The following is a 12,639-nucleotide window of genomic DNA, read 5'->3' as shown; positions in this document are numbered from 1 at the left end:
ATAATTGCAGGCAGTATGGGTAAAGTATTGTGGGGACTAATTGCAGGCAGTATGGGAGAGTATTGTGGGAAGTAATTGCAGGTGGTATGGGGAAATTATTGTGGGGACTAATTGCAGGCAGTATAGGGAAACAAATTAGGAGTGGAAAGCAGAAAATCTGGAGCTTTGAAATGAGCCTAAACTTGTTTATGAAATGTTTCATGGTAAGAAGTTATGAATGAAAAACATTTGAAATCGTCCCGAGTAGCCCCGATTGACGGTATCCAAGTTTGAATGAATGATGTCAAAATAATGAAAGTTTATTTACTGGCAAAAATGCTAATTTTTCCTAGTAATCGCTATATTGCATATGAACAATAAGAAATTTAAGGATCCAATTAAGTTGATTCATTCAATTTTTCTTGGTTTAATAATTGGTAGATTTATAAATGTTATTCTAAAGTCTAAACTGAGAATGATGCTGTAGAAAGAATGATGTCAAGACTCAAAAATAGACTAACTTTCCATTGTGAAAAAAAAGCAGAATTGCTCATAGTCAAGTTTTCTTTTTTATACCTATAGATGTGGTGCTTCAAAATATATAGTACCTACCATAATGCAATGTCAGTTTTGAATGAGCCAAATTTGGCTAGTTGTTCATTTTACAAGTAAAGGGTTCTTAAATTAATACAGTTTACTGGGATTTTGAACTCAACTCACAGTTCCAATCATGTCATTCTCAAACACCTGGAACCTTGCCATTATGATTATGACCAAAACTGGGATCAATAACACAAAGACCACAACACATGGTTGAAATTCCAGTACTCAGCCATCAGTAACTTGGCATAGAGGCAAATGAGGGATTTGTAATCTCAGTTCATTTCTGATTGGAGAATCAAATTAAAAATTTTATTTAAAATCCTATGGATGTAACATGTATACATGTAAAATACTCAGAAGTTCAGAACTGTAATCACAGTCAAAATTGGAAACTTCCTACCTACTACGTAGTAAAATCTTGCATCTCCAGACTGACATTTTCAATAAATTTGAAACTTGTGGCTTGATTCTGCCCTATTGAGATATGTGGTGTGGTACCGTCAACCGGGGCTACTCGGGACTGGCGGGGTAACTCGGGACAGCCCTCCGACACGGCGTAAAACTGTTATAGTAGCAAAACTAATTGGAATATTGCAAAACTAAATATAGTGGCATAAACGTCAACATTTTTCCTATTGTAGGTGCTGGCCCTCATGGTGTTTATCGCTTGCTAGTAGTCCAAGTTTAGTTTATAATGTAGTGATACTCTTTTTAAGCTTTAGCGTCTTAATAGAGATAGAAGAAACTAGTTCAAGTGAACGGTCTTAACCAATGTTTTAATGCTGCTGGTTCAGCCAATAAAGATTTATGCAATTCCTTTAGGCTTCAGCTAGCCCTATCTCAGTAATAACTTGTCAATTTCTTTGCATTTATTTTTTGTGTTTTCTTTATTCAATAACCAATGTCTTGTCCTTTTCTCCCTGGTGCTTTTACAGTTAGAGAACTTGCATTGTGTTGTTCTAATGGCCGACTAGCATTCTGAAGCTTTGCACAGTGGTTGACCTGGTGAGTTCCCCTGTCGCCACTTGTTCTGGTTAACAATGGTTGGTTTGAGACATGCGTTAGTTTGGCTGATGACCATCAAAGCTTTATCTGTGATTAACCCAAGTCTGATGGATATATAATATATGCCTCTTGCTTAATCAATTAATATTTTTGATACTTGAATTGTTCTGTTAATGTTATTTAATCTTACTCTGCCTTTAAATGCTAATCAATCAGTCAATGAGTACTATATTTGTTTATGACGATTGCACTAATAATGTTTTTTCAAGGTTCTTCAATTTACCCTTTTTAATACAAGCTAATTTCTTGTGTTATTTCAGGGTTCTTGGTTTGGGCAAGACACTAAAGTCTGTCACTTATGCACCCACTTTTCCCTTTTCTTTGTTTACTTTAGTATGCTTCATTTCTTTTGCGTTTATATTTTCTTGTCAGTCACGTTCCGTGTTTCATTTTCCTTCACCCCATGGCTAAACCAAACCAGAGATGAAATGTTGAGCGGAGTCAGATATACTAGTTGAAACCTCTCCGCCTACACTATCTACATAGTATAAAGGAAATTGAAAAATACTACATTTACTAGCTTTGAAAAGTTCCTGAATAAAATGGTGAAAAACGCTATTTTGAAAAGTTACTTCTGCTAAGGTCTATAGCTAAAAAAAATATTTGCCGTATTAAAAAATTTTACTTACATAAAAGTTGCACCCAGGTGTCGGCTTGAAAACGTAATTGACGGAATTTGCCTATCTCATTCAAAAAAAAAATGGCAGCCATTTCCGCACGGCGGGGCTACTTGGGCCACCCCCCGGGGGCTATTCGGGACACCCCCAAAAACGCATTTACAGTAGAACCTCAGTAAGCAAAGGCTCCAGTTAAGAAAAAAATTGATTAAAAACAAAGAATTTTGACTAAATTTACCTCGCTAGGCAAAAGAAATTTCACTTTTCGCAAAATTAGTGCATCATTGGTCATCACAAAATTGTGCATAGAATGTCATATATAGAATTGTGCAACAGGCATCATAGAATGAAAAGTAATTGACCTAAACTATGATTTATTTTTGCAAAACATATGATGGTTGTCACTAAAACATTCCTTTCTGTTTCAGGTATGTTTTTCACAATCTTTTTTTTTTTATAGTAAATTCACTTAACCCAATTAAAATGGTGTGAAATTACAAGCCGTCCTGTAAGCTTACAGATACAGAAAAAATGCTATAAGGGTGCTGATATGAAGCTTGCAGTAGACAAGGTTGTTGTAAATGCTCAATGGCATGTTCATGGATACGGTAATATTGCATCAATAATACGCTAATATTGCATCAATAATACAGTAATCAATGAATATGGTAATATCATATCAATAAAGGAAAAACAAGTAAAAATCACAGAAAATGTAATTTATTCTACCTCTACATCATCTACAATGAAAGAGGAGGACTTCAGAGTACTGTTAGTAATGGATGAGTACACTCTGCATGCTTCAAATATTTTAAAATGAAGTTTTATTGCAAGTGTCCCGAGTAGCCCTGTTCGACGGGGCTACTCGGGACAATCTTTTTTTGCTTCTGGCACCTTACAAATAGCATATGGAATTTTTTTGAAGATGCCATTTGATAGCCCTCGCAAAGAGCTATAAAATGAGCCTAAACTTGTTGTTGAAATGTTTCATGGTAAGAAGTTATTAACAAAAAACGCTCAAAACCGCCCCAAGTAGCCCTGGTTGACGGTACTCTTAGTCTTACTGGTATAAGTATAGACATCTAGCAGCCTAGCAGGAATTTTGTCATTCTTCTGGCTCCAAAAATGGCATGAAAACTCTCTTTCTAGCTTGAAAAGGTAAAATGATAATTAAGGAAGATTTTAAAACTTTCCAAAGTAACAGGTACCTTCCTAAATCTAATACCTACCTAGTTCTGTAATCATATACGCATGTTTAATGTTTGTCAGTCAAGTTGCAAATGCACAGATTATCTAATTTTAGAACCACAACTGGATATTAATATTATCCTGCTCTTTGATCAGTTTATCCTTAGTATCCTTAGTATTTGTTTGGGACATAGCAGTCCCAGGCCACGATGGATCGCCGCCTCTGATTATCGTTCATCCTGATTAGAATAGGAAAAATCCTTTTCTTCCTAATTGCATATAATTTATGTGTTGAACTTTGATTTGAGTTCAATATTAGCTCTCGTTATTTCTTGGACTGTATGCTTTAAAGCCTATGGCAAGTTATAAATTTTTAGTTTATCCTTGGCAGAGTTTCTTTTTCATAAAACATTTTAAACAGTCAGGTTGGTTGTACTTTACATTGTCCGAGTGGTCAAACGAGGCGTGTTGAAGGTTCTCTACTGCTGGCAATGCAATTTAACAAGGAGAATGACCCAAACAATAATCAAACTTCTTATACTGGAAAAGAAAATACCCTACGCCTAGTTACAGAGCTAGGAACGGTGAGAATGACGAGTGCACAGGCTTACTTGCAGAAGAATCAATCGTATCCTATACCGATCTGGGCATGAGACAACAACCTCAAAACTAATTACTAACAGGCCCGGATTTGCAAATTGAATACCGCGAGAACTGAACAAAGGTGGCTACACAAGAACGCTATAGATTTTATCAATTTAACATGGGTTCATCACCGCTTAGGAAGAGGAAATCCCTTGGCGAATCCATTAAATCTCCGCCTGCAAGACTGGTCAATCTCAGCTCTTGATGATGCGCTCTGGGCGAGGTTCACTGGAGATTCAGGAAACTTGCAGGCCACTCCGGTGAATCAATTCGCAGGTCGATTGGGCAAGGTTCACTGGAGATTCAGGAAACTTGTAGGCCACTCCGGTGAATCTATTCGCAGGTCAATTTTTCTTCTCCGGAATTTGTAGACGTTGACTTCAGGAATAAACTATCTTCGTCGATAAACATAGTACTTCAATAGTTCCCCTGAGCAGGACTTCGTTGATTAGAATACGAGGACTTCTTCCCAGTCATTGAATTCTTCGTTGCCCGGCGGTTGTCAGTAAACGGCGTGCTAAGTAGTCTCTTCTGAACAGTACTTCGATGCTCACGATATTCATCTCAATTCTCCCAGTTCTCTCCTTTGTCGCGATTACTTGCAGCCACTTTACACTTGCGTCCACGATACGTCCGACTACCTCTAATACCGGAACGGGACTGACTCACGGTGGGACCGCTTGTTCATAAATACCCCCCCGGTCTCGCGCATGCGCGCTAGAGGGCTAGAGCTCCTCCCCCCTAATTCAAAATTTGCTTCTCGTCATCAATCCCTATTCTTATCTTATTTATAATTTATTCCTATTCCTAATCATCCGCCCTCATTTGGGCCACCTGATGCACGATGCTGTTGCTTGCTTCTCGCCACTGGTAGTGTTGTAGGGGAGGTCGATCTGGGATTGTGGTCAGGAACACGTCTAGTTGTCTCTTGAAGGTCTCCAGGGTGAACTCCCCCTCTCTTAGATCCCTTGGTAGGGCGTTGAACAGCCTTGGCCCTGCCACGGATAGCGATCCTACCTGCAGGGATTGAAATCTGACTGCGGATCTGTTACGCAGGGGAGGGATCTTGCACAGTCTGCCCCTTCTCTCGTTGTGATATGTCTGAATCCTGAAGGTCTCGCTCTCGAAGTTTGGCTCCATTCTGGTTATCATTTTCCATGTGTACAGAATGACATACCTCTCCCGTCTCCTCTGCAGTGAGTACAGACTCAGTTGCTGTAACCTCTCCCAGTAGTTAAAATTCTCCATCCCTCTGATCCTGGAAGTAAAGGTTCGTTTGACTACTTCTAGTTGCCCTATTGCGCCTAGTGTGAACGGAGTCCAGAGCTGGCAGCAGTATTCAAGGATAGGTATTACAAGGGCTCTGATGAGTGTGATCATTGGTTCCGCTTCTCTCGTTCTGAACGTCCGCCAGATCCACCCCATCTGTTGTCTACCTTTTGCGGTTATTGCCGGTATGTGATCACCAAAATTGACCTGCTTGTTCATCAACACTCCTAGATTGCAAACGAGTTGCTTCTCTTCAATTTCTCTGAGTTGTCAGGTGCCAGGTAGCAGTGATCCATTCCAGCTCTTCTGGTTCCTCTGTACCTCAGGACCTCAAACTTCAAAATAAGAAGTCAATGAAATTTGACCAAGTGTCAGGTCATTGTTGCTGGGTAGATGTCTCACATTGCGGGTGAGGTAACCGTGTTACCTACTTTGAGTTTGGTTTGGCAACAACCCTTCTATCTAGTATGCTAAAGGTGAATGAAAGACTGGTGTCTTATCTCTTAAATTGAAGTAAAAATACAGTGACAATGTAATAAATGAATAAGTTTAGCTGCATTCAGGAGTTATGATTAGGGATAGGGAAAGGGAGCATGGACAGGGTTACACGTATTCCATCATTGATGAACTGAAAAATAAAGAGAACAAAAATCAATAACCTGTCCAACTAGACAACAATAATAAGCCTGAAAGGAAATTGAATGTTAAAACTGATGCAATAAATACTTAAAACAGATTCTTAATTGATGGCAAGCTGGTTGCATGCAGCAAGCAAGAAATATGAAAAACAAAACAGACAAACATATTGGGAGTGAAATCGGTAAAACATTTGCAAAGATAAGCTAAAACCAGAACCAAGAAAAACCGCTCAAGTAATTTGTCAAAGTTGCAAAGTTATCAAGATAAATACACAAAAGCAAAGAATTCAAGAATAAATTGCAAGCAGATAGTTGACATAAGAAATGCAATAAACATTGGATGAAAAGTAAAGCACAACCAAAGTTAATTAATCAGATTAGCAGGATGTAAAATTATAGGACACTTACAAACATCTTTGCAATTAAAAGGATCACACCTAACTAGACTCACCAACAACTTGTGGCAGTTCCACTTAATGACTCGTCAATTTAGGGATCAGTAACTGCACTTGCATGGTCCTCCAATCATTATCACAATAATTGACCAAGTTGCCATATATAGAATTAGTTTACAGGCTGAAAAGAACAGAAAGAAAACATACATTCAACAATAATTAATAAGTAAACATTAATTCAACAATAATTCATATATAGAGAGCAGATGGTTGGGTGAAAAATATGGTAGAGGCCTCCCGGTAACATCATTATGTCATTAGTGACTATTTTGTCACCTTCTGTGATGTCACTATTCACAGGTCACCGTGTATATAAGCTCGGTGAGCCAACTGCCAGTCAGTCTTAGCAGAGTCTCAGTCGTAGGCAGTCATCATAGAGCCTGCAAACTCTAGACAAGCTCACGTCGTCTAAGACTCCAGCACTCATACCAACACGCAGTGTTGTAATACTCTATCTCCAAAATTACTGCACATCATAGTGACAAACCAGAGATTTTTTAGAATCAGTTCATTTTTAATTTCCTCATTTACCTAAGATTGATTCCAATTTCTTATGTATGATAATGCTGGTATCCAGGATACTTTACTGGTCTACTTATAGGACTCAAAAATGAACTTGAGGGAGAGTGTAAAAAACTCTGCTTTGCCACTATGCTGCACATACTGTGCTTTGATCCTGTAACTTCTATCTAGTGTATCCCATGAACCTATCTTTAATACTTACACTTAGATACACCACTGTGCAGAGAGTGGATGAATATTGCAAGATCTTTGGCAACGCTTCAGTAGCAAAATTTATACCTTCAGAAGATCTTGCCAACACATTTAGATTGAAATTCTTGCATTTAATATATTTGTCAGTCTTTGGCCAACTATTTAAAAAAAAAGTAAGGTTTCCAGTAGGTATGTTGGATGAATCAGGATGCAGTGAAGCTTTTCCAGAAATCAGTTGCGATGAGTTCCCGCAAAAAAATGTAAACATCAAGTTTACAATTACGTAGTTGCGGTCACATTAGAGCGGTCAGACTGCATTATCACATGTTCAGTTGACACTTGCTGTACAATCGGACTGTAGGGTAAAATTAGCAGGGTAAATTAGTGTAGGGTAAAATTAGTTATTTGGGGTAACACGTGCATGCAACCTTGTAAATAAGTTCGTGGCTTGTAAATAGTTTTTCATTAGTACTCAGCGTAAATGGCTTTTAATTAAAAATTATCCGGCGACACATCTTAAAATTACCCGGCGTCGTCCGGCTATGCTTAGGGCTTAAAATCCCATATATTGGCGAATGGCGATGCTGCATCCACCCTCTGCACCCTGCCACCCTGGGATACATAGTGGCAAACAAGAGGTTTTTTAGAATCAGTTCATTTTTAATTTCCTCATTTACTCAAGATTTGAACCAATTTCTTAAGTATGATAATGCTGGTATCCAGGATACTTTACTGGTCTACTTATAGGACTCAAAAATGAACTCGAGGAAGAGTCTAAAAAAACTCTCTGCTTTGCCACTATGCTGGGATACATCATACACGTCTTGTTATTGTCCTTCCCTGGCCAATGAATATTTAATATGTTATTCGGACAATTCATAAACAAACCAAAACCCCTCAAGTTCTTCTTCAATTGATTACCAGATCTTCTAGATCTGACAGAGACAGAACCAGAGTTCTGACAGAGTTATTCACTTATTCCCAACTTTGACACAAGTTCCAACTTCCAAGTCCAACACCAACAATTAACCACATAATAACACATTTATATATAAATAGAAATTTGTCAAGTAAATTATGCAAAAATAAACACAAAGCCAAAGTTTATTAGGTAGGTAGCATTAATTTGGCTAAACTGGCACTGGCACTTGCCACTTGGCAAGTTGGCAGAATGGCAGTCACTGTCAGACTTTGACTAACAAGCCTACAAGGCACAAGCCACAAGCCACAAGGTAATGTTTACACTTTAAAATTATTCATTTATTTGATAGGAAAATTGTTGCCTACCTAGTACCTAGCCTAGTCCCCTAGTGGGTACTCAGTACTGAGTACTGAGTAGTGACCTATCATCTAATAACATCTATGTAGCCTCCTAGTCCTAGGTAGTCACTGCTTTACTGGCTCTGGCTTTACTGTAAAACTTTACATGCAAATGATGCAATCATTTCATTGCAAATGCAATGGATGCAATTGCAACTAGGTACATATAAATGAATAGGTATTATATTAAATGAATACACAAGCCAGTGAAGCCACTGACACATTTTCAATGAAACAGTTACAGATTATATTTAATGAACATATAGTTTTGTGTTCATTGCTTGCATTGAGCAATAGGTTTGAAAGTCATCTTCACAAATTCACAATTTGACAGTTTGGAGCTTCGATAATAGCGATCAATATTTTTATACATCTCTATAATATACTAAAATCGATTAATCGAAAATCGCTATTTATCGGAGTAGAAATAGTGCAACCACTTTAAATCAGATAGATGAAGCCATAAAATCGACGCTTCGGCTGATCAGAAGTCAGAACTGAGAGCGACTCAATGTCACTTCTAAGCCCACAGGTCCAGCGAAGGCGTATGCGGTATGCTGACCGCTGACGGAGTGACGGTGGCTTACTCCACCCATGTGACTATTCCCTCATTTCAATAGAGCTCACAGACGAATGATTGACAGTTCCAAGACACTTTCGATCGTAATATTACCAGAGATTGAATTTTTTCAAAATAGTTCATTTTTTTTAAATTTCAGCGAATAGTGTTGGGTCGCCTGCCGAAGACCACCACTGCCCGGGATGTAATGGACCATCATGATTCCTGCCTTCCGGAACGTAGCCTTCAACACTTTAAGCCGTCCGTATCTAGGCCGTGGGTCGAACCAGCCCTTGGTCGGACGGCCACTTGTCGAAGGACGATAAATTTTGGAACAGAACTATGCTATCTGAAACCTAACCTCAGATGCGGTGAACGTAAAATTACGTAATTTAACGATGCCCGGAAGTCAGATTCGATCCGCGGCCTGGTGGTGCACGGCAGGTGGTGGTCAAGGCCGGAAGAGGACAAAGCCGAGTGGTGCACGGCTTATTGGTGGAAGTCCGGAGAGATCCAAGGCGTTCGATTCAGGGCTTATTGGTGAACAAAATTAGTGGTGCACGGCTGCGCTCCCATAGTGTTAACATAGAAAGTTTATTCACACCGGCCGTCCGATTTTTTTCTTCGGCGAGATCACGAATTTCGCAATTTAAATTGTTTACAAATGAATGTTGCGTATCTAGGGTCGATACAAGCTAATTTTCAGTACGTCGTAGAATGAATTAATAATTGAGGCAGGAAAGTTTTTGAAAATTTACAATATATTAACGGCTAAATATCATGTAATCTTTGTTTTGATACAGGTTTTTGCCTTGCCTTACGTTACTTCTTCACATCAACTGATGTTGGTCTTAGGAAAAATGAGTTAGCACCACCTTATTTGAAAACTAAAAGCAATTTAAATTAATCAAGTCAACACAATTAATTTTCAAAAAATTTGAAAGTGCGTGTTAAACGAACATATGGGGAAAGTATTGTGGAGAGTAATTGCATCTGGTGTGGGGAAAGTATTGTGGGGGAGTAATTGCAGGTGGTATGGGGGAAAGTCTTGTGGATTGTAATTGCATGTGGTGTAGGGAAAGTATTGTGGAGAGTAATTGCAGGTGGTATGGGGAAAGTATTGTGGAGTAATTGCAGGTGGTAAGGGGACAGTATTGTGGAGAATAATTGCAGGTGGCGGGGGGAAAGTTTTGTGGATCGTAATTGCATGTGGTGTAGGGAAAGTAATGTGGGGAGTAATTGCAGATGGTATGGGAAAAGTATTGTTGAGAGTAAATGCTGATGGTATGGGGAAAGTATTGCCTGATAGCCTCCCTGATAGCATCGTTGATATGTACTATATAATGATATATAAAGCCTCCCTGATAGCATCGTTGATACTATATAATGATAGATAAAGCCTCCCTGATAGCATCGTTGACGCTCCGAGTATGAACGCCTTCAAATACAGACTAGACGAAGCTATGCAGGAGCAAATGTTCAGTCCTAAAATGTCTAGAAAACTACGGACCAGGCATAAGTCCAGCAGCTATCTCAATAAAACGTCAGATAAGGAAAGATCGGGTTCCAAAGGCCGGATCCCTTGTGAATCAAGTCACGAAAAATTCAAGAATCGGCAACAGGCCATGGGCCTATTTCTTCAATGCCGACACTTCTATTCTATTGTGGAGAGTAATTGCAGGTGGTGTGGAAAAAGTCTTGTGGATCGTAATTGCAGGTGGTGTGGGGAAAGTATTGTGGAGAGTAATTGCAGAAACTGACAACTTGTAAAAACTTGGTCAGAAAACGGGAACGATATGTTGATGAAAATGATGCGCAAGCTCTCCTTACTCACTTAAACCTAGAAGTAAGATGTTGAAACCATATTACATTCTTTGCACACCATTGCATCTTATAATTTTATTCCAGTATTTTTATTATACTGATGTGTGAAATGGAATTATATTATTAGTATGCCTTTTTATTGGCTAAGCTTTACGATAGATAGGTCACTCATAATCAACACAGGGAAGAACGATCACATTATTAGCAGCGCTACTAATATTCCTAATATTCTAATATTCTTCCTCGCGCTGGGACTGCACGGCGTACGAGGCGCGTCCTCCGGGTGGCGGATGGAGGGAACACCATAAGGTGACGTGGACCAACGCAGTCTAAGGGAAGGAAACCCTGACAGAAAACCACTGGCCCTCCAAGCCTGGGGGTTGGGCAGAAGGCTAACAACCTACTCCCAGAAAACAATCTTGTTACAGAAACAACGGACGGCATACTGCAAGTAAACCAGGGTGAAACAGAGGTCGCCACTATTGGCCCTATGACGGCGATGGGTCAAAGCCTTAGGGAAACCCAACGCCCGACAAGATCTCTAGTGACACCCAAAAACATTTTCACCATCGGTCACTGGAATGTGAGAACCATGTACAGGGGAGGAGCTGCAGCACAGATTGCGAGCGAGATGAAAAGATACCATCTGGATGTGCTCGGGATCAGCGAGTGCAGGTGGGCAGGAGCAGGCAGGACGAGGTTGGCTACAGGACAGACGTTGATATACAGCGGAGATGATGAACTACACGAGGTAGGCGTTGCTATATTGATAAGTCAACAGGCAGAGAAGTCACTCATGGAATGGACACCTGTCAACAAGAGGATAATAACAGCAAGATTCTACTCGAGATACAGAAGAATGACTATAATTCAAGTGTATGCCCCTCACAACGAGAGGGAGGAAGAGGAGAAAGAACAGTTCTACCAAGAATTACAAGAAACATTAGATGGATGCAACAGGAATGACATCACTATCATCATGGGAGACCTTAATGCTAAAGTAGGAAGTGACAACAGCGGGTACGAGAGGACTATGGGCGTGCATGGGCTGGGGATGCAAAATGATAATGGAGAAAGATTATGCGAGTTTTGCCAACTGAATGGACTTGTGATAACAGGTACATTATTCCCATACAAGAACATCCACAAAGCAACATGGGTATCTGCAGATGGAAGAATAAAGAATCAGATTGACCACCTCCTGATCAACGGTAGGTGGAGATCATCTGTCCTGGACACACGGGCACAGAGAGGAGCTGATATCAATAGCGATCACTACTTGGTGAGGACACGCATCACGCTGCGCCTCAGTACCCACAGAAACAACAACCATGTAAAGCCGAGGTTAGATGTGGATTGACTAAGAAATGACGAGATGAGAAAGAAGTACTGCAGGGCAGTCATAAACAAGCTGGACACCACAAGGAACGAGAGTGATAGCATAGAGGAGATATGGGAGCAGCAGAAAAATGCCTATACAAAAGCGGCAGAAGAGGTGCTTGGGTACAAGAAAAGGGTGAACAAACCATGGATCAGCAACGATACCTGGAGGCTGATCGACGAGAGAAGAATTGCCAAGATACGGGTTGAAAGCACCCGATCAGAAAGAATTAAAAACAGAATGAGAAAAGAGTACAGAGAAAAGGACAGGGAAGTGAAGAGGAGCGTAAGAGAAGACAAAAGAATGTGGATGTCGGAAGAAGCGGCGAAAGCACAGAACGCAGCAGACAACGGAAGACAAAAAGAATTGTACAGTATAGTGA

At 39.9% G+C, this 12,639-nt stretch overlaps 1 protein-coding gene across 1 annotated transcript; it reads left to right on the top strand.

Moving 5' to 3' along the window:
• Positions 1-11,366: 11,366 nt before the first annotated feature.
• LOC108675462 (craniofacial development protein 2-like) lies at positions 11,367-12,236 on the top strand. Its single transcript, XM_018163485.1, has one exon. The coding sequence runs from the start codon at positions 11,367-11,369 to the stop codon at positions 12,234-12,236; it is 870 nt and encodes a 289-aa protein (XP_018018974.1).
• Positions 12,237-12,639: the final 403 nt, after the last annotated feature.

The sequence above is a fragment of the Hyalella azteca genome, unplaced genomic scaffold, assembly GCF_000764305.2.
Source record: "Hyalella azteca isolate HAZT.00-mixed unplaced genomic scaffold, Hazt_2.0.2 contig17739, whole genome shotgun sequence".
Taxonomy (NCBI): Eukaryota; Metazoa; Arthropoda; class Malacostraca; order Amphipoda; family Hyalellidae; genus Hyalella; species Hyalella azteca.
This window is presented reverse-complemented; position numbering and strand designations above follow the sequence as displayed.